General features: G+C 42.1%; 1 protein-coding gene across 4 annotated transcripts in view; it reads left to right on the forward strand.

Moving 5' to 3' along the window:
- Positions 1-19,971, forward strand: part of BMPER (BMP binding endothelial regulator) — a 241,060-nt gene that overhangs the window by 157,282 nt on the left and 63,807 nt on the right. For 2 of the 4 annotated variants that reach the window (XM_057304229.1, XM_026509040.4), the window contains exons 12-13: positions 5,478-5,807; positions 12,343-12,679. In XM_057304229.1, coding sequence (XP_057160212.1) covers positions 5,478-5,807; positions 12,343-12,679 — 667 coding nt within the window. Of the gene's footprint in view, positions 1-5,477; positions 5,808-12,342; positions 12,680-16,661; positions 16,945-19,971 lie in introns of those variants that run through there. The other 2 variants (XM_044387480.3, XM_044387486.3) reach the window with 2 other exon arrangements.

The raw sequence follows: 19,971 nt of genomic DNA on the forward strand, positions 1-19,971 counted from the left end.
TGGTGATATTTTTAACCCTCAAACTGAAAAACATCATGTGTCTATAGGGTAGAGCATTTGAAATAAAGACTGTCCCAGATAATCTGAGCTATGTGGTCAGTTTTGCTTTTGGGGTTTTGAGGAAAGAGAAACGTCTTTGGCTAAGGTGTTGGGGAGTTGGCATTTGAACCAGGAAGTGAAGGATCCATGTACTGGGAACTGTGATGTGTGGGACGGGTGCATTGCCCCCTCCCCCCCCCCAGGAGCAAAGGTGAGAGGTAAGGCAGCACTGGGCTCAGTTGGGGAGGTCCTAGGAAGTCAGTCATGACTTTGGGGTTAGATTTATTTTAGATTAGATCTTGACGGTAGAGGCTACTTTCTTTGCTCTTCTGTTTGGAGTTGGTGAGTATATGGAAAATATTGAAAAGAAATTTACATTCTTAATGGTATCCCTACTCAACTTTTTAAAAAGATATATGTTAGTTTCACATGCCTACTCAACTTTTTTTCAAATGGGTTTTTCATATGTAGATTTGTAAGTCTATCTGGTGAATTATAGATTGGTGGAAAGAGACCCACTACCTCCTTTCTGTCCCCCCCCCCCAATTCACACAGTAAAGTTAGATTAAGTTTTTACTTAAGAAGAAAAAGAGGCAAAATCTCCTAGGAATCCAGGTGCCACTTAGTGGAGCATTGGCACTCAGGTCCCACTGGGCAACAGCTGTCAGGGACACCTCTGCGTGTGGCCAGAGCCTCCTGCGTGGAGAAGTTCAGTCCCTGCTGGGGCACTCATGGCCTTTTTATGTCAGAGGCTGACATCATGTTCAGGAGCAGCATAAGGGCTTGTGTTAAGGGCAATGTGTCTAATCCCAGCCTTTCCTGGTTCTTGACTCAAACTTGGCACAACATCGTGAATCTTACCCACCTGGGGTTCCCTGCATGACCCCATGACCCAAAGTCCCACAGGACCTGTTTCCCTGCAATTTCTGTTGAGAAAAATTGAAAGCCATGTTTTTTATTTGATAGACTTTCTCGTGGTTAGAACATTTCTGGACATGTGCTGATCTGTGTAGTTCTGTGGTACCATGAGTAGGAGAGACCGTCCTCTTTGGAGAAGTAAAAGACTGAGGATGAAAGTCATTTTCTATATTTTCAAAGTGATTTTAGTGACGGGGAAAATCTTATGACATGTTAAGAGGAAATAAAATTTCATGTACAGGATAATCTTAACTATGTTAAAAAACACACACGCACATATACGCGCACACACACACACACACACACATGCACACACATGCACGCACGCACACATCCAGCCCCCAAATTGTAAACAGCAGTTATTTCTTGGTCACAGAACCATGAACAATACTTTTTTTCTTCTGTTTTTGTTTGGCCGTGTTTTAGGGGCGGGGGTTTGGAGTCTATTCGATTTCTCTTATTTTCTTTATAACATGGAATTGTATAATTTCCCCTTAATTTTCTTTGACGGATGTTTTGGGAATAACCACTGCTCTCAGAAGGAAGGCATTTCATTAGAGTAAATATACTCATGGCAGAAATACATGTACCTGATGAGGTTAGGAGAAAAATATTGGAATTATGTTTTTAGAAGAATCCTGACTCTCTTAATCCTCATAGCGATCTTATTAAAGTATGTAACATCAAAGCACTGTGTTTTAATCCAGTATTTTTAATATTTTAAGACAACTATTTGTATCCTAAAAGTAAGCCTCGTCACTGTAAATAATGAAATGTAATATAAATAATAATGTAAATACATATAAGAAAGAGGAAGATACATGTCACACATAATTTCATTACTTAAGAGAAAAAATACTACTCTTAATATTTGGGTTTATATACTTCTAATGTTTTTTTTATGCTTAGACATTGTGTACATATAAGGAAAACAAACCAAAACAAAAGTGGCATTTGATGATTTAATTTAAAGGATTATGAAAAAACATACCACTACTTGATAAATTGGAATTTTTCTCTCTATCCTCTGACTTACACATACTCAAACAGTTAGTTATAGAATGGTCCATTTGTATAGTTCTATCATTCCAAGCTTTCCAGAAGAGTGTGACCGGACATCTGGACATTTTGGACTACAGCTCATTTCACTGGGTCTGCTGGAAAAAAAAATACACATGTATACGCACACGCGTGCGCGCACACACACACACACACACACACACACACACACACACGAGCTTACAACATTCATTTGTGTCCCTTAAGTGTTTCTCTAGTTCTTTTCCTTTCTAGCTAGGCAGATTTGTGTGACCCTGAGATTCTCACTTCACGTCATTCTCCAGTGCACGTGTTCACTGCTCCTGCAGGATCTGGCACAGGGACCTTGAGGTGCCAGGAAAAAGGGCCAAGGTTTCAAAATTATTTTAGCTCATGATACAAATGTCCCCAAATGCAACGCATAATTCTCAAGCATCTTCCTAGTCATGAAATTTTGTTGGCCTCTTCTATCTTGCTGTTACAGAGAAAAATCATTCTGATCTCCAAATCCCTCTCTTCCACAAGTTAGGGCCTCTTGAAAAATATCTTCCCTGACAGCCCTGCTACATGTGATTTCCCTTGCCTGGTCTCCCTGGATGTCCCCCATTGCTTTCTGCCCAGCTATGAGTAAGCTCAGGCTTCCCCAGGGTCACTGTAGGCAGTATATTTTCTGTTGCTTCTTTGAGGATTTGGTTGGTCATATAACTGGCCTTATCTAGAGGTGCCCACATTTTGACTCTTAAAAAACAAAACTATAACAACGACAAAAACAACAGAAAAGCAAAAGGAAGAAAGGAAGAAAAAGAATCACTCGTGGTTCTGCCACCAAGAAATAACCACAGTTGACAATTTGGGGGTGTGTATTTGTGTATTTATTTTAGCACAGTTAAGATTATCCTATAGACAGGGGTGCTTGGGTGACTCAGCTGGTTGAGCGTCTGACTCTCAGTTTTGGCTCAGGTCACGATCTCAGGGTTGTGAGATCAAGTCCTGTGTTGGGCTCCATGCTCAGCGGGGAGTCTGCTAGAGATTTTCTCTCTTTCCCTCTTCCTCCTCTCTTTCTCTGTCTCTTTCTCTAAAATAAATAAATAAATTTTTTAAAAAAGATTATCCTGTAGGCAGAATTTTGTTTCCTGTTTTTCACTTAACATGTTGTAAGCGTTTCCTCAATTGCAAACATTGTTCATACACTTTTTCAATGACTAGGTTATAGTTCATTTTATGGATTTACTACCAAGTGCTTACCTATTTCTTTAATTTTAGGAGACAATCTAAATATCCGTTTTCTTATGATGTATCCATTATCAGTAGGCATGTAGAACAGTGCTAGGGGAGGTAGTGAATATTCGGTAACTGCTAGCTAATACTGGTTTTGTTAATGATAATTTGGATGCAGTTATTGTCAGAAAACCAGGAGAAGCCACGGATCATCCCTGGTACAAGGAGAAGATTGCCACTTCAGACTCTGGGCAGAAGGTGTAGGCATTCCCTATCTCTGCTCCGAGCTGAGAGGGGATTTCTTCAGGAGTATCTCAGCTCCTTCATTAGTGCCTCAGCCTTTCCAGGCTGAGGTCCATCTGTTTCAAGCTCAAAGCTCAAAAGCCTTGATGGGTTCTGGGTTTTCTTGAGTATGCAGAGTTAAGAACTCTGAAAAATTTCTCTTGAATTTGGTGCATCTGGTGGTGATGTTAACAGTCCTTTTGTGGCACATGATGGTATTAACTCAGAACTATAATTTTCCTGATGCCATTCAGGGTGTTCCAAAGAACTGCCTTGCCCCTCGTCAATCAAAAAAATACAATTTTCATGCCAGGGAAAGATCCCTTTTGTTAGACTGTGAGGGAAATGTGTGATAGGACAATTTTGAAAGCAATCACATGGAGAAAGGACTGGAACATGCATTATGGGGTGGTTAGATAGATGGGAATACTAGCTGGGGGTGGATATAAGATTAGGAAGGTGGAGGTGGGGTCCACTGTGAAGCAACAAACTGAGTAAAGTTGGAGTCACAAGGAAAAAACAATGAAGAAAAGGACAAGAAGGGAACAGAAATGGAGGGCAAATTAAAATTTTGTTGCTGAGCTCTCAGAGCTTCTCTCTCCCACCCACTTCTTCTCTTACCCCAAGTAGTGCCTTTTATATATTCCTTAAAGCAGTTGCTCATTGAAACTATTCTACACACCAAAAACTATCTTTTTGAGTCTCTGTCTAATATTGGTAAGGAAAGCTTAGAACAAGTAATTAATTTACCAAATCCCAAATACATGTGATTTATATGGAATCAAATGTAATTGACATATGAAATGACATAATGTATCATAACATAAAACAACATTATTCTCCAAGCACTTTAGAAATTACAAGCACATGTTTGCCTTGGGTCCATTGGTTCTGTCAGAGCAGTTGGCACATCCTTCCTCTGTGTTGACTTTTAATTCTTCTCTTACATATTCAGAACAATTGTTGATAGGAAAGTTTCATATTCTGTGCTGGTGTTGACTGGAAATTGATCTTTTTATTATAGTTCTTTTATCATGTGGGTTCCTTTATCTAAATGAATTCCTCATTTCCTGGTTGTTCATGCCTCCCTGAAAACGGATAAAGTATGTTTACATGGAGAACAAATCAATGTCAAAACCTTTTCAAAAAAAGAAGCAATATTTAATTTTATGTAACAATCTTTGAGATGCCCCCCGTCTCAAACTTTACCTGGGTTTTGCAAATATTTGAAAGAATGGTATTTTGAAGTGATGAATGCATTGGAATTTCTTAAATTTATTAAATGATGGGTTTTACAGTTTATTTTTATCCAATCTTAGATTTTGATACACAGATCAAAATATAGGAATCTTGTATTTGTAAAAAACCATAGAAACAATTAATTTTATCAGTACTTTGTTTCCTAATGGTATTAGACATGTATCTGTTTGGCAATTCTATTTATTTGTCCTTAGTAAATACATGGGTGTAGAATATAATACCTTAAAAAAAATGAGGAACATTTAGAATACCATATTTCTACATTTTTTGAAACAGTTAAATGGAAATAATACTATTGCTTTGCTGTATTGTCATTAATGTTGCTGCCTTTTATTCATTTTTGGTTTTTGTTTATATGGCTTATGAAGTAAGGCCAGTTCTGTTTACAAAATTATCTCAGTTTCATTTCTCTATCCCTTATATTAAGACCATAGAAGCATATCAAGTCTCCAAAACAGAGATGGTTTGAAACTTTGGAAGTGTTATAAATAACTTTCAAATATTAAAGCGCCCAAAGTATTACACATCCTAGAATGTTTGGCACAGACTTTTAAAACAATCTTTTTTTTTTTTTTAAGTTGATTTCCACTAGTGCGTCTCTGCTAAGGCCCTCCCTTACCTGGCGGGTGCCCCCCTCCAGGTTAATATTGCAGGGACCCCTGATTTCTCTTTGAATCCTTCGCTCAGTTTATGACCTGCTTTTGTCTCTCACTCATCCGCAGAGCCCGGCGTTTGCACGGTATTCGGAGATCCCCACTACAACACTTTTGACGGACGGACATTTAACTTTCAGGGGACGTGTCAGTACGTTTTGACGAAAGACTGCTCCTCCCCTGCCTCGCCCTTTCAGGTGCTGGTGAAGAACGACGCACGCAGGACCCGCTCCTTCTCCTGGACCAAGTCCGTGGACCTGGTGCTGGGCGCCAGCACCATCAGCCTCCAGCAGCACCTTACCGTGCGCTGGAACGGCTCGCGCATCGCGCTGCCCTGCCAGGCGCCACAGTTCCACATCGACCTGGATGGCTACCTCTTGAAAGTGACGACCAAAGCAGGTGGGCTTCTGTATCCCTCTGCCCCCCGCCCCCACCTCACCAACCCATGCAGCAGCACCACCTGAGCACTCTGCCTCTTCCACGGAGGACAACCTGGAGGCAGAGGAGCATTCTGACTGCAGAGGTGGCCTCCTTCCCACTGACCAGGGCTCCCAAGGGACACCTCCAAGATGGCACAAAAGAGTGGGAGAAATTTGCACACTGCAGTCTTGCAGTCTGGCACTGGTCACACCAGTCTTGCAATCTGCTGACATCCTTGTTCCAAAAATAGCATTTGTGTTCTCCAAATAACCTCCTTCTCATGTTTTGTTGCAATGTTAGGCCCTCGATGTCCAGCTTGGAATTGTCAGTGTTTCTGCCAGCTCAGCCAGTAATGCGCAGTTTCACATCTGTGAGAAAGAGTGTTTTCTTGCTAGCATCTGTCCAAGAAGGGGGGAATCCTCAAAAGTAAACCACAAATGTGTGGGTGTGCAGATGGGAGTGTGCATGGCCGTGTGACCAGCAGTCCTGTCCATTCTTGACCCTGGGGAAGGTGCTCGATGACTTAGTGGACGGCTAGAACCATTGGCTCTGCTGGAGGGTGCTTGGGGTGCTCTGAGAGCACTTTCCCCCAGCCTTGGGTACGTGGAGCTGCTTGTTGCTACCCTTTCTCAGCTCCTCATGTTGCCTGCGGCCTACTGGACTCTGTATTTCCACTCCGTGGGCAGGCACATCCCCCCAGGCCAAACTGTTCGTAGTTGCTCGCAGTTACTCGTAGGGGCTCAGTGAAAGCTCACATTCCTGCCTGTGGGGTTCTACCTAAAAAGGCTTCTTAGAAGCCGACGTCCGCCCTTCAATATCAGCCCCAAAGAAGGAGTTCGGCTCATTTACACGTTCAGTTATGTCACGTCTGGTTCCTTCCACGCTGCCTTTGGTGAATCCACGTTGTCTGTCAGCTTGATATCGCACCGCACACTCTCCTGGTATATGCTGTTTCTGTCAGCATGATCCTCGAGGAAATCAGCATACTTCTTGCTTTTTATACCGAAGAAAACGTGGCAGTGTCAAAGCATCAATTACATCAATTACAGTTCCTTTGGATAATAAGGATCCGAAAGAGAGAGCTTGGTAGAGCAGGCACTTTTGAGGAACTATAGAGACTGCTCTCTGCCGTACCTTCAGAATGCCGTTAATTGTCTCAGCTCAAGCCAAAATACATTGGACAAATCGATCCACGTTTATGGAATGCCACCTTAGCTAAACAAAGGCAGGAAGCCAAGGTGAAGCCCAGCGGCCTTTTATTTAGAGAGCATAACATGGGTTCAGTGAGAAAAAGTTAAATATCAATGTATTGGAGCATTCTATAAAGGGAGAAGGGCTCCCAGCTTCACTTCGAAAGTGGCAGGTGTGCAGAGCTCTATTTATTGAATTTTAGGGGGATCAGTTGTTTTTTTCAATTGTTGTTTTATTCAGATGATGTGTCACTCTGTAGATATGGGCCTCAGCTCATTTCTTTAAAGAAGGCAACGGTCTGTGGCTCCCCATAAATCGTGCACCAGATGACTCATGATTACAGAGCAGTAGATGAGAAGCACCTTGCTGATCTGTCTGCATGTGAGCCGAACACTGTGGATTCTACTGCTATGGGCATTATTGGTCAAGTTCCCAAAGGGATCCTGGATACTGGAAGATTGCTAACAGTCCAGGAGCTTCAATACTGTTCTGCCCATAGCTGGCAATACCTTCTGGAATAAGTGTCCTCTTGTCAGGATTCCACATTGTAAAAATGAGTGAAAGGTTGAGGCTGCTAAGAAAATAATACTAGATCATAAACACCATAATTAGATTAGTGAATTTAACTCTTCTCGGCCTTGAACTCGCTTTTACAATTTCCTTTCTTTTTTCCATTTCTTCCCACGATGCAAGTAAGTTATGTGATGCCCGTAATACCCCGCTGAACAATTTCCCGTAGCATAAACTTTCTGCTGCCTAGGGAAGAACTCTATTCCTCTGGGCTCTAAACTTGCTTTGAGATTATCTTGGAACGGAACAATTCCATTTCCAGACACTAGTCTTCTCCCCACTACCAATCTCAGTTTGTACTACCCCTGAGGGATATTTTCTTTTTATCGCCTATCGATTGTCCTTTTAAAATATCACAGTATATCCTTGGAGTGTTCCTCTCCCATAGATTACTTTTTTAATTTCATAAATTCATATGATCAAAGGGTCCTTTCTTCAAAATAACAGCTTAAATCAATCCTGCAGCTGGAGGATGGGAAATGGGGAGGAATGACTCTTTGCCCCTGTGGTTTATGAACTCAGCACTTCATGACGGCATCGTCTGGCAGAGGAGCACAGGTGGCCGTGCCGCGTGGTGGGATTAGGCTGTAGTTGCTTTCCTAATAACAACAGGGGTGGTACAGAGGGCACGGAGCAGGCTTAGTAGTTCAAGAAAGCACTACTCACCCCCATCACACTCCTACCCCAACTCTTGGCACTTATGAATAATTTAAAAATATTTCCTTTCTGCCATCTGTTCACTTCATCAACTCTACCTGAGAGAGTTACGTCAGATCTACCCGAAGGCATTAACACGTGGGAGTGTGGTTTTATTTTACTTTTGGTAGAGTTCTATACTTTATGAACCTGGAGACTACACGTATTTTTCTTATTCTTTTTTCCTTTGGTATAAAATCTGAACAGGAAAACCATCAATTTTTAAGCATACTATGCTATGTCTGTAGATTTCGTACCTCCTCTGTCTTTTAAGTAAACAACAGCAAAAGCAACAATGACAACAACAAAAAAAACCAAAACAAAGTAAAACAAAAACAACAACAAAAGAACAACTTCCTCCCCCCACCCCCGAAACAAAACAAAACAAAACAAAACAAAACAAAACTACTGGTCTGGAGCCTGGCTACACATTTGAAGGTTATAAAACAAGTTGGTAAAACATTCAGTGGTGAGAAGGGATCATTGGAAGGTGCTTCATGCAGTGGAAAGAATGTGGCTGCTGCTTACACCCCCAGATGGGACATGTGCTTGGGCTTTGGCCTTCTGACTCTGCCAGTTATTTCTACCTAATTTCCCATGCAGAGGAATGGGGAAACTCATCCCAGCTGTAGAAAGGACTAACCCCAGCCCCTACCACAATGTTTTTAAGATGCCTATTTAAAATATCTTTTGGAAGAGCAATTTTTTCAATTACACCTGATTAAATTATTTTGCCTGTCACGATCGTAATTTACTTTGCATGGCTTTTACTCACGTAGAGGGTAATGACAATCATGCAAACACATATGTATCTGATACCGCGATAGACAAAGGCATCTGTAGTTGGGTAAGTCATCCCTATACAGTATGAAACTTAGCATCATTCCATTAAAAATCCTCTTAATACAGTAGTAACAAAAAAAAGAGGAGGAAAAGAGAATGAATTACAAATTATTCCCTTACTGCGGGGACCATGTTTTTTTGCTTTGTTTTGTTTTTTGTTTGTTTTTATGACCGAGAGGTCAAGAGTTTTGAGAAGAGTTTACTAAAAACAGTGGGTCTGCATCTTCCCAAACCCGCATGGACCACCAGTCCATTGCATGAAAAGAACGTAATGATTGGCTTGTTCACTGTGAGTTGATTTCTGATGAACTCGGTTGCCCAAAGTCTCAGATTTGTTATATCATTGTCAGTAATGATGTTGGAACTCCTTTGGATATAAATTGTCAGCCATTGTGGCATTTGGAAGAATAGTATTTGCCTACTGTCTAGGAAAGAGATTCGCAGTTTGGAAAATTTTGCACCATGGAAAGTCTTTGGAAGTATGCTCTAAAAGTTAGAATGTTATATGGAATTGATTTTCTTCCCTCATTTCTCTTGCTGGGCAGCTGCCTGGCTACAGGCTTCTGAGGTCATGTTTCTTCTATACCTTAGAGAGTGTATTACAAATCATATTATAGTTTGCTTGTCTTTTTCTCAAAATTGTTATTTCAGTGTCTTAACTAGCATGAATTCACAATTTCTTTGGCTTTGCAGATTCAACGTATCAATTTACAGGGTAGTTCATTCATTTAGTGAGTATATACTATGTGCCAGGTAACACGTTAGATGGCGGGGTACGAAGAAATAGAAATCACTTTGTAGGAGAGTCGTGGTTGTCGGAGGTGACACCGTTGTCTCACAGAGATCCATCGAAGGGGTCAGTCCAGTGTGTGGATATTCTCTCAGTGTGTCCTTTCGCTGATCACCTTGCCCCGCTGCTCTACTCTCTTCACCAAATTATTCCTAAGAGGGACTTTTTTTCTTTCCAAGTTTTTATTTAAATTCCAGTTAGTTGACATACAGTGTAATGTTAGTTTCTGTTGTAGTATTTAGTGATTCATCATTAACATACGACACTCAATTCTCATCACAAGTGCCTTCCTTAATCCCCATCACCCATTTAAACCCCTTCCCCTTGCCTCCTCCCCTCTGGTAACCATCAGTTTGTTCTCTATAGTTAAGAGTCTGTTTCTTGGTTCTCTTCTCTCTAAGAGAGACTTTCTTATGACTTTCTTGCTGCTTTACCCAACTCTGTTTAATTGCTTTTCTGAATCCAGCTCCTTCTCCAAACCAAGAAATCTTCTCTACCATTTGCCTTGGACTAAGAATGCTTCCATCCCTTTCATTTACCATACAGTGATTTCCTCATGGGCCTTTCTGTTTATTTCTTGAGAAACCCAGTCTTAGACCACTGGTTTATTCTATCAGTAACTCCCTGAAGTGGGTTCGTAACTCTTTCTTGTGGCAGTTGTGTGGCCTACTCACAGGAATGCTATTTGGCTAGCCTTCTCTCCTCTTGGATCATGTTCAGACCTAAGGAATATTGGCTTTAGAATCCTACTTCTGGGCATTTCTTACTGATCTTACATCACTCTGATTTTGTCTCATGCCAATTTTATATCTAGACAAGATCCGTTCCCTCCTTCGCTGTCCCTCTCTTCTTTCCCATCACTGCCTCATCCCCCAACTTCTGAGTATCTTCTGGACATTTTTTCACCAACCTAATCTTGCAAGGTCTTCTAAGAGGAAAGTCATGTTGCTCTTTCCAGAGGCTCAGAACAGGCTAAATGAAAGACTAGATTTTGTTAAGAACCCAAGAGGTTAAGATTTAAAAACACACACATGGGAAGACTTTCTCGTTTTCTGTTAAAAAAAAAAGGCCTTTTCTTTGGGTTGTCACTCTTAGGAGACAGTGATAGTGACTAAGGAGAAGTCCAGAGCAGAAATGCACACCAACTTGTTGTAGATGTTCTCCTGGTGTTCGTGTCACTGAAATGGTACCTATTTCGTCCATTCTCTGGGAAACTCAGGCACTGCCAGGGTATTATCAGGAAAACCGTAAAAAAAAAAGCTTCCAACACATGCTTGAGACATAAAGAAAAACTCTGACCAGGAGAGTGTGTCATGTGCTCTGGATTGAGCCCAAAAAGGCTTTTCATAAAGTCCTCACCCTTATCTGATGGACAGTATCTTCACACATAATAACAGGATATAGATGAGAACATTTCTTCTTGACCTTCTAGTCAGACGGATCTTTGATGTGTGACAGCATAAACTGGCTGCCCTACATGTGACATAAAAATGCCAGTATTTACTGGGGTCATAGGCTGGTGGATCTTGAAGTCTTGGGCCACATATTTGAAAAAAACATGAAAGTTTATAGACAAAGCCTCTAATATTTTAGGTGGTCAGTTCAGCAAACCAAGAGGAGCCTACGTTCTCTACCTTCTGGAGCAAAGATTATTTCCTTGGTGAACAAGGTTGTTCTGTCCTCCTGATTCTTTCTAGCACATGAACTTTTCCCCATGGCCTGGTAGCCTCCAGTACTTCCTCAAATGTTGAAGTTTATGATCAGCTCAGGGCTGTGAAGGTTGGAAGGGTTCCACAACAACTCTATCCTAGGAAACATTGATTAAACAACCATCCTTGTCTCAGGGATGTCTGTAAAATGATGAGGAGGCAAACATTTTCATTTCAGACATTCCCATAAGAGTGTTTTCCTTTGAAGAGGATCTATTCAGAAGCTATGTATTTATTACTTTAATAGTTTCACTATAACAAATAATTTAGATATTTTCATTTGATGTTTAGTATAATTACATTGGGGATTTTTGGATAAAGAAAAAACTATATTAAAAATTGTCATCATTGTTATCTTTCCATTTCCACATTTCACGTATTGGATAAATGAAAGCACAAGTTGGACTAACACAATTACTATAGAAATGGGCAAAACTATAAACATAAGGAGAATATGGTCAATGAGTGATTCTCTACAAGTCAAACCAGGGTATGCAAGGTATCATATAAGGACAAACTTCATACAGTTTAAAAATTCTGAGCCCCCAAAAGTGCTTCATGTACTGTCATATGACATTTAATATGGTGAGATTAAACAGTAACCAAGAATTTGGGTAGACCCTTAGTTCCTTGTTAGAGGTTTGTCTTATGTAAGGTTACATGCACTCGGGAATTATTGGTGGATTTAAGAGTGGTTGATCCTCTTTTCCTCTAGGTTTGGAAATATCCTGGGATGGAGACAGTTTTGTTGAAGTCATGGCTGCCCCCCATCTCAAGGGCAAACTCTGTGGTCTCTGTGGCAACTACAATGGACATAAGCGTGATGACTTAATTGGTGGAGATGGAAACTTCAAGTTTGATGTGGATGACTTTGCTGAGTCCTGGAGGGTAGAGTCCAATGAGTTCTGCAACAGACCTCAGAGAAAACCGGTGCCTGAACTGTGTCAAGGGACAGTGAAGGTAAAGCTCCGAGCTCATCGAGAATGCCAGAAACTCAAATCCTGGGAGTTTCAGACCTGCCACTCAACTGTGGACTATGCCACTTTCTACCGGTAGGTACAGTGCTTTGGGGGATGGGTTTTGGTCAGAGACCAAGGATTGACTCAGCCTTGAAACAGAGTATATGAAATATCTTGGCATACAAAACAAGGGCCCCCAGTACATACAGTAAACACTTTTTCTTTCTCGTGTTGAGACTGATCTTATCTTGACGCAGTCCCACATTATGTCCCAAATTAAGAAATTGCAGGGAGTATTTCGGAGCTACCTCCTATAGGTCATTCTGTTTTTTTGTGTCTGCAGGCTCACTGGGAAGCTGGTGATTTTTCTAGGTGTTGGCTTGACTCTAAGATTGAGGAGTGATTCCCAAATTCTGCCTACACGGTGGTGGGTTGGGGCAGAGGTGGGAATCTCAAATAACTCTGGCTGCCTTTGGATGTTTGAGTGAGCTTGGTTATTTGAGGCCTGAGGAAGAGTTCAGGTCTGCCTCACTGTCTAGCCCCAAACAAATCTGCAAGTGGAAAATAAGACAGTGAAATGAGAATTCCTTGGGTGTTGGCCAACTCTCAGACTTTGCATCCAAAGTCAGGGGAGAGTAGAAAGAAAGCTTGAAGATGGAAGAAGGAAAGTCTGTCATTGAGAATATGGATTCCATAACCTTTTCTTCCATGCTGCAAGGTTGCATTTGTGAGTTGATGAGGCTGGCCTGGTTGTACTTCCATTTATTACACAATTCTATGGGTTCAAGAGCTGTGACTGTATATAACTTTAACCACCATGGGTGTGGGAGGAAACATGAGACGACTCAGCCCAAAAGGCCTTGTTGAAGTGATTTGCCTGCGCCTCTTAAAATGAGAAAGCTCCTGTGGTCTGAAGCCACAGAGAAGTTATTTTTACTCTTTAATTGCCACCAGTTTATTTCCCCTAGTTCTCGTTAAATGTGATCTTTTTTTATTTGATCTTTGGACATAAAAGATAAAGTTCTATAAAGGCAGCTCAAAGTGGAGTGGAAAAAGGACTGTCCCTGTCATCACGCACCCCTGAACGTGCTTGTGTCTGCCAAACCATTTGGCTCCAACTCCTACGTTTAGCTCTTTCAAGCCATTTTCCTGTTATAAATCTGAATTCTCTGGGTTCCCTTCTTCCTCCTTCCTGTACCACCCCCTAGATTGACCCTACCCTTGTCTATTGAAATTGAAAGATCTCAGTGTAAGACTTTGGAGTCAGTTAAACAGCTGGACAAACAAACCAGGCTTCGTTTGGAATCTAAATACCCATCACTTGAAGGTCTGAGGCGAAGCAGTAGAGCATAGCAATGAAGAACTTTGTGGTCTTCTGGGGCTAAAAATCCAGCCCAGCTTCACAACCTTGGACAGTTATTTAAGCTCTCTAAACCTCAGTTTGCTTATCTGTGAAGTGGGGATAATGAAAGAACCCACCTTAGAGAGTTGTAATTCAGATTTAGTGAGATTATGAACGTTGGTGCATGTGCTCAGCCCAGCACCCGCACATAGCAAGTGCTCTGTAATTAACTGATGGCTGCTGTGGTGTCTTCTATTAATTAAATTAAATGATGAACAAGTATAAAGACTCTTTTGGAAGCTCCTCCACCCCATTTGCAGATTTGTATTAGACCCTTCTCTGTCTAACATAGAAAGGAGAGGCTGTGCTTCTCCCAGGGCCCCAACAGTCCACACCTTTGATTTTTATCCCATTTGAAAGGAGTGTGTTGAAAACAGAAATTGGAGAGCAGGCCTGCAGAGATTAGTCCCTGTTTGCAAATTTCTGCTTCTTTTCCCTTTGGCGATTTCTTTCCTATTATGATCCCTGGACTGCAAACAGGAATCTGATGAGCACCTTGGCAGAAGGCTTAAGAAATGACATAGACATGAACAGAGAGAAGTGGAATTGTGAGGTGGCCAGGCAGATGCTCGCCTTCTGCCCTTGGAAATGGCTGCAGCCGCCGCAGCAGCACAGCGGGGGTGCGTGCTTGTGTAAGGGGCTTGAGGGGCAGTCCTGGGAGTTTATGAGAATGCTCCCGGGATCTTTGTGCATGAGGACTGGAGCACGGATGTGGTGGGTGGGAGGTGAGCTCCTATGCTGCCGTGCATGGGGTGGGGGCAGAGCACCCCTCCCGTGGCCAGCCACTCCTTCCCAGGAGAGTCTGGGGAGCTCCAGAGATGGATCTGGACAATCCTGCCTGTCACACATCCTGCTGGTGAGCTCATGCCCCAAGCAAGAGTCCTCGTATATTTTCAAGTGAGGGTGGCCAGTGTTGGGTAGATCCTGGGTTTCTTCCTTTCTTTCAAGCATCCATGTGGCAGGAGAAAGAAAATAAACAAGGTCAACATGGAAAGGCAATTTTGTTCCCAGGGGATCTCTAGTGAGGACCAAACAAACCTTAGGCTTTAGGAAGCAATAGGCAGAGAATGTGTTGGGTGGTATCAAGTTGGACCTACTCTCAACTCTGCCAGTCTCTAGCTCTACGGCCCTGGTGGCTAGCTGAGTTTTAGATTCTTCGCCTGTAGAATGGGTATGACAGTAACTGCCCGGTGGGCTAGCTCCTCCAAGAACTGAGGTCAATGGGCAGGGCCATGTTGTACATGGGACACGGCCAGTGCTGGCACAGTGGCTCTTGTCCTATGTCCCTTCCTTCCCCCAGAGAATCTTGTCCCCAGCTCAGCCACTTGTCTTTCTGATTGGCAATATCTTCTCTTGCTCATATCGTGGAGAACTGATTAGATAGATTCTCATTGGTAAATCCATGGAACAATTTAAAAATGAGCTGTTTCTCTTTGGTGACACTGAGTGAGATAGTAGAAGACAAGACTCCATTGTGATCCTTTTTAAAAACGTGTTTTTTGTCTTATAAGAGTAATATGTGTTCATTATATGACACTTAAATAATATTAAAGTGAATAAAGAAGAAAATGGCAATCATATGATATTTCACCTATATAAGCTTTTGCCTGTATATTTTATATCGCTGGTGGAATTTCTAAGATGAATCTGAAAACATAGTCATGACTAGCTGTGACCTTATTTATGAATCAGGAATTTGCCTTGATACCATGAAAAGTCATATACATAAATTGTGTATGAACTCGATTCCTTGCATTTTCCCTTCACCCTCCAAAGAAATATGAGTATTTCCTGTAAGGGCAAAGAAGAAGGTCACATAGCATACAAATGTAACCTTCCAAGCACCACTGTGTGTGTGACATGGAGAAGGGAGAGAACAAGGAAGATATTTCTCTGAGGAAATGTTACCTTTTTTGGGTTTTCTTAATCATGTGATAAATTCCACAGGGCAAATTCTATTATAAATATGAGATAACTATTCTTATAAAGTGAAAAATCATAATTCTAATTTCTCTGAATTTGAGTTTACTTTTCAGATGTCTAGGATTTAAAACTCTTATCTTTTTTTTTTTTTTTTGGTCTTTTATCTAGTTCAACATTTGAAATAGTAAACTATTATCTAAAAACTTGAAAAACTTTGTAAATGAATAAGAAATTAGCCAAGATTTTTGTTTTCTCTTTTGGGAAACTTTTTAGTTTTGCTAATTTTCTTCACAAATCAGTTCTGCCCATCATGGCCTTATTTGGCATAAAAATGTAATATTTAATTAAATATTAATTTATTCTTTGTGATCAGCATAATTTGGTTTAATTCAGTAATTGAATATGTTTAGGTGCAAGGTAATTTAATTACGAACCACATAAAAATTTTAGCTGGCTGCATTGATAGTGCGTCTTAAGTCCTAGAGTTGTTAATTGACTTGTCCTTAAATTAGATAATTTCCTTTAATAATTTTTGTATTCTCCTTCCCTGGTATGTTACAGAGAAATTCCTAGTAGGTAGGGAGGTAGTGTACTGTGGAAAAATTGATGTGAAGTCATTTGAATTCTATTTGGATTCATGCACAGGCTCCCCTAAGGGGAATATGTCGAGTATGTTCACACCTCTCTTCTCATTTCTCATGTTCACCTTACTTTCCTGGCCTCATGTTGCCTTTTCTATTTATGTCCCAGATGCCAGCTGAGACATCCAGGAGGAATGCCCCCCCACCCCCCTCCCCCACCCCGAAGGCTCGCTCAAGATCCTCAGCAACCAGCATCAAATCTCCCCACTGCTGTCCTGGGCCACACTGACGAGAAGCTTCGGGCAGCCTTGGGCAGGGAGAAGCCAGGAGGCGGGCTGGGCTGTGTGGGTCAAGCTGGGGAAAGAGAAGACCTCATCGCTGTGTATGAAACATCACAAATGGGTTTTCTCTATAATGCAGACTCAAATCCCAGATAAAATAGTTACAAGAAAGCGTAACCTGCCAGTAAAGCAGGGCTCTGAAGTCAGGGCAGGCCCACATTTCAGAGAAGTCAAGAAAAATGGCTGCGAACTGCAGCAAAGCCCAGGCATTTACAGACCACAGTCGTCTCAGGACTGTTTTCCTCTCTCTGCTCTCCTTAATGGGGTATAATTCACCAGAGCAAAAACTCTGTTCACTTGTTCAGCTTGGGAAAGTGTCTGGGGATTCCCAGTCTAGGAAATGTTCTTTTCTTTCCATGCAGTGGTTTTTACAGCTGTAAGGAATTGAAGTGATGCCAGAGGATTCACAGATGTGTCCTTCCCTCAGAGGTACTGGGAAGTAGGAGGTGGGAGTAGTGCAGGAGAACTCTGGAACTTCCATAGCACAATGGTGTTGGATATACTGGCGTCTGGGGACTGACAGTGGCTTCCTTCCAGGAGAAGATCACAGACTTTGTGGATGACCCACTTTGTGTTTTCCTATGAAGGAAACTGATCATTTATTATAAAACAAGAGAAGAGATCAGGCAAGGAGTACAGACTTTGTGTGTCTGTTTGTGTGTGAGAAAGTTATATAAAACTAACTGCAATTCTGTAATGAAAATCAACTCAATCTTCGCTTGCTTCAGAGAAGAATATGCTGGGAACATTTCTGTTTGCATCTTTTAATAACTTGTCTCAAATTACCATTAGAACTAGGATCCTTAATCGAATGAGATATTCATTTTAAAGTATGATGTCATAGGTCTTTCTTTTTATGTTTCTTTTGGCATACTAAGCTTTTAGGATGAGTAGTCACTCCACATCTGTCAATAAGGTATGCTGACACCAGGTGGCAGTAGACACCTCAGTTGTACCACCTATGAGACTTTAACACTTACAAGTCCACCCTTAAAGTTTAAAATGTTCTCCCTATTCATTAGTGCGCTCACTTGTGCTCTCTCTGTCTCTCTCTAACTTCTGCCCTAGGCTACTCCTTTCACTGTATCTAAATATACAATGCACATTCCTGCCTCTGGGTCCATGTCATTCCCTTCCTGGGATGCCCTCATTTTCTACATTGATGTAAGCTGAACGTACAGCTCAGGTGAACTTCAAGCTCAAGTCTCATCCCAGGCCCCTCTAACTGTTCTTTCTTTAGTTTTTTAGATATGCTGATTGTGTTTATCATTATTTAACATATGCTATGTTGCACTGCCATCGTCTCCCCAGCATCTGCTTGTAGGTTTACTGGGGAATGAGGGATGTCTTTTCTACCTTTTTGTATTCCACCCCTGGAAGTCACCCCTGGAAGGAAACGTTTCTCAGCTCCCTTGATAGCTTCTCTCCCATTTTTATCCTCTCTGAACTGTGACTTCTACCTGCAATTCCAAGTCCATTTTAGGTCCTTATCCTCACACTCAGTTACACACTTACAGTCAGAGTGTGCATGCATCTCTCACCTATCAGGGCAGCAGAGCCTCTGGTCCACCTTCCACGCTCCAAGAACTGTCAACATTTCTTATTGCATGAGCCTACTGCTGTGACTGCCTCTGGAGCTCAGCACTACCCCTGCCTACTCACAGTTCACTTGAAAGCCACTTGGAGGGGCACCTGGGTGGCTCAGTCGGTTAAGCGTCTGCCTAAGAAGGCTCAGTCATGATCTCAGGGTCCTGGGATTGAGCCCCACATTGGGCTCCCTGCTTAGTGGGGAGCCTACTTCTCCCTCTCCTCCCCACTCATCTCTCTCTTGCTATCTCTGTCTCTCTCTAATAGATACAATAAAATAAAATCTTAAAAAAAAAAAAAAAAGGAAAGAAAGAAAGCAGCCTGGACCTCCCAGCTCCTCTTTTGTCTTTCAGCTGGGATTTGGCTTTGCTGTCTTCTTATGCAGTGTTTTGATCCATAGACGTTTCTGTGTCGGTCTCTCTCCCTTGGTCTTAGGACTTCAAATTAGCCTCCTCTTATGGAGGCACAGCTGACCTCCACTGGGGTGATCTTGCCGTGGTCAACTGCCCCTATGCAGTTGGCATATGCTGGCACCCTTTGGTATTCTCCCTGAGGCGGCACACCCCTTCAGCCCTGCTGCTGGCCCTGAGCCTTCTGGCAGGTTGGAACGTAAGCCTCATTGTGGTTTTCCCTCCATCTTACATCTGTTCTGTTCATGTCAGCCACAGGTGGATTCTTTCCTGTTTGCTCCACCAACATAACGCAAAAGAAAGGTTTTCAGTGGCCTTCTTAAGTGCCTGAATTTTGGTTCAGAAGGCCCTTCCTGGTTAGTCTAATTCTCTTGGGGCCAACGCAGAAAAAAAATACGTGAGTACACTTAGAAAGGTCCCGGGTTGCTTGGGACATCATTGTATCCAAGTCTAAAGTCATCTCATGTTTAAATTTTCATATCAAAAAGAGAAACACTACCCTTTAAAGAAGAAATAAAGAAAAACAGCACCTATCTTAGCAGGTACGTTACCCGTGGAGGAGACTTTAGGCCACCTGTACGGCTAGCCATCTACAAAGGTGGAGGGAACACAGTCCATAAAGGCAACACCACCCGTTTGGAGGTATTCCCCAAATCACCTTCAGGGTCAATAATTTGCTAGACGGACTAACGGAATTCACCAAACGCTGTTATACTCATGGTTATAGTTTATTATAGGGAAAGGATACAGATGAAGATCAGAAGAGACACAGGGCAGACCACGAGAGGTCCAAGCATGAGCCTCTGTGGTCATTTCGTATGGAGTCAGGGACTGGCATTAACGCTTCTTGGCCACCACGCAGGCAACGTTCACTGTTCACAGGTGTTTCCAATCTGGAAAGTTCACCTGAGCCAAAGATTTTACTGGGACTACCACCTACTACCCGCATGGCTGACTTCTGGTCTCTAGCTCCTCCCAGAGGCCATGTAGGTATGTCTAATATCCAGTTCCTCTGGACGTTGGGACTGTTGTGATGTGGCCCAAAGCCCCCATCATAAATCACACTGTTAGAGTGTCTGGTGTCCAAAGCCCCCAGGCAAAAAACCATCCTCCTGACAGGCAGGACATTCTGGGCGCCTAG

The sequence above is a fragment of the Ursus arctos genome, unplaced genomic scaffold, assembly GCF_023065955.2.
Source record: "Ursus arctos isolate Adak ecotype North America unplaced genomic scaffold, UrsArc2.0 scaffold_3, whole genome shotgun sequence".
NCBI classification, from domain to species: Eukaryota; Metazoa; Chordata; class Mammalia; order Carnivora; family Ursidae; genus Ursus; species Ursus arctos.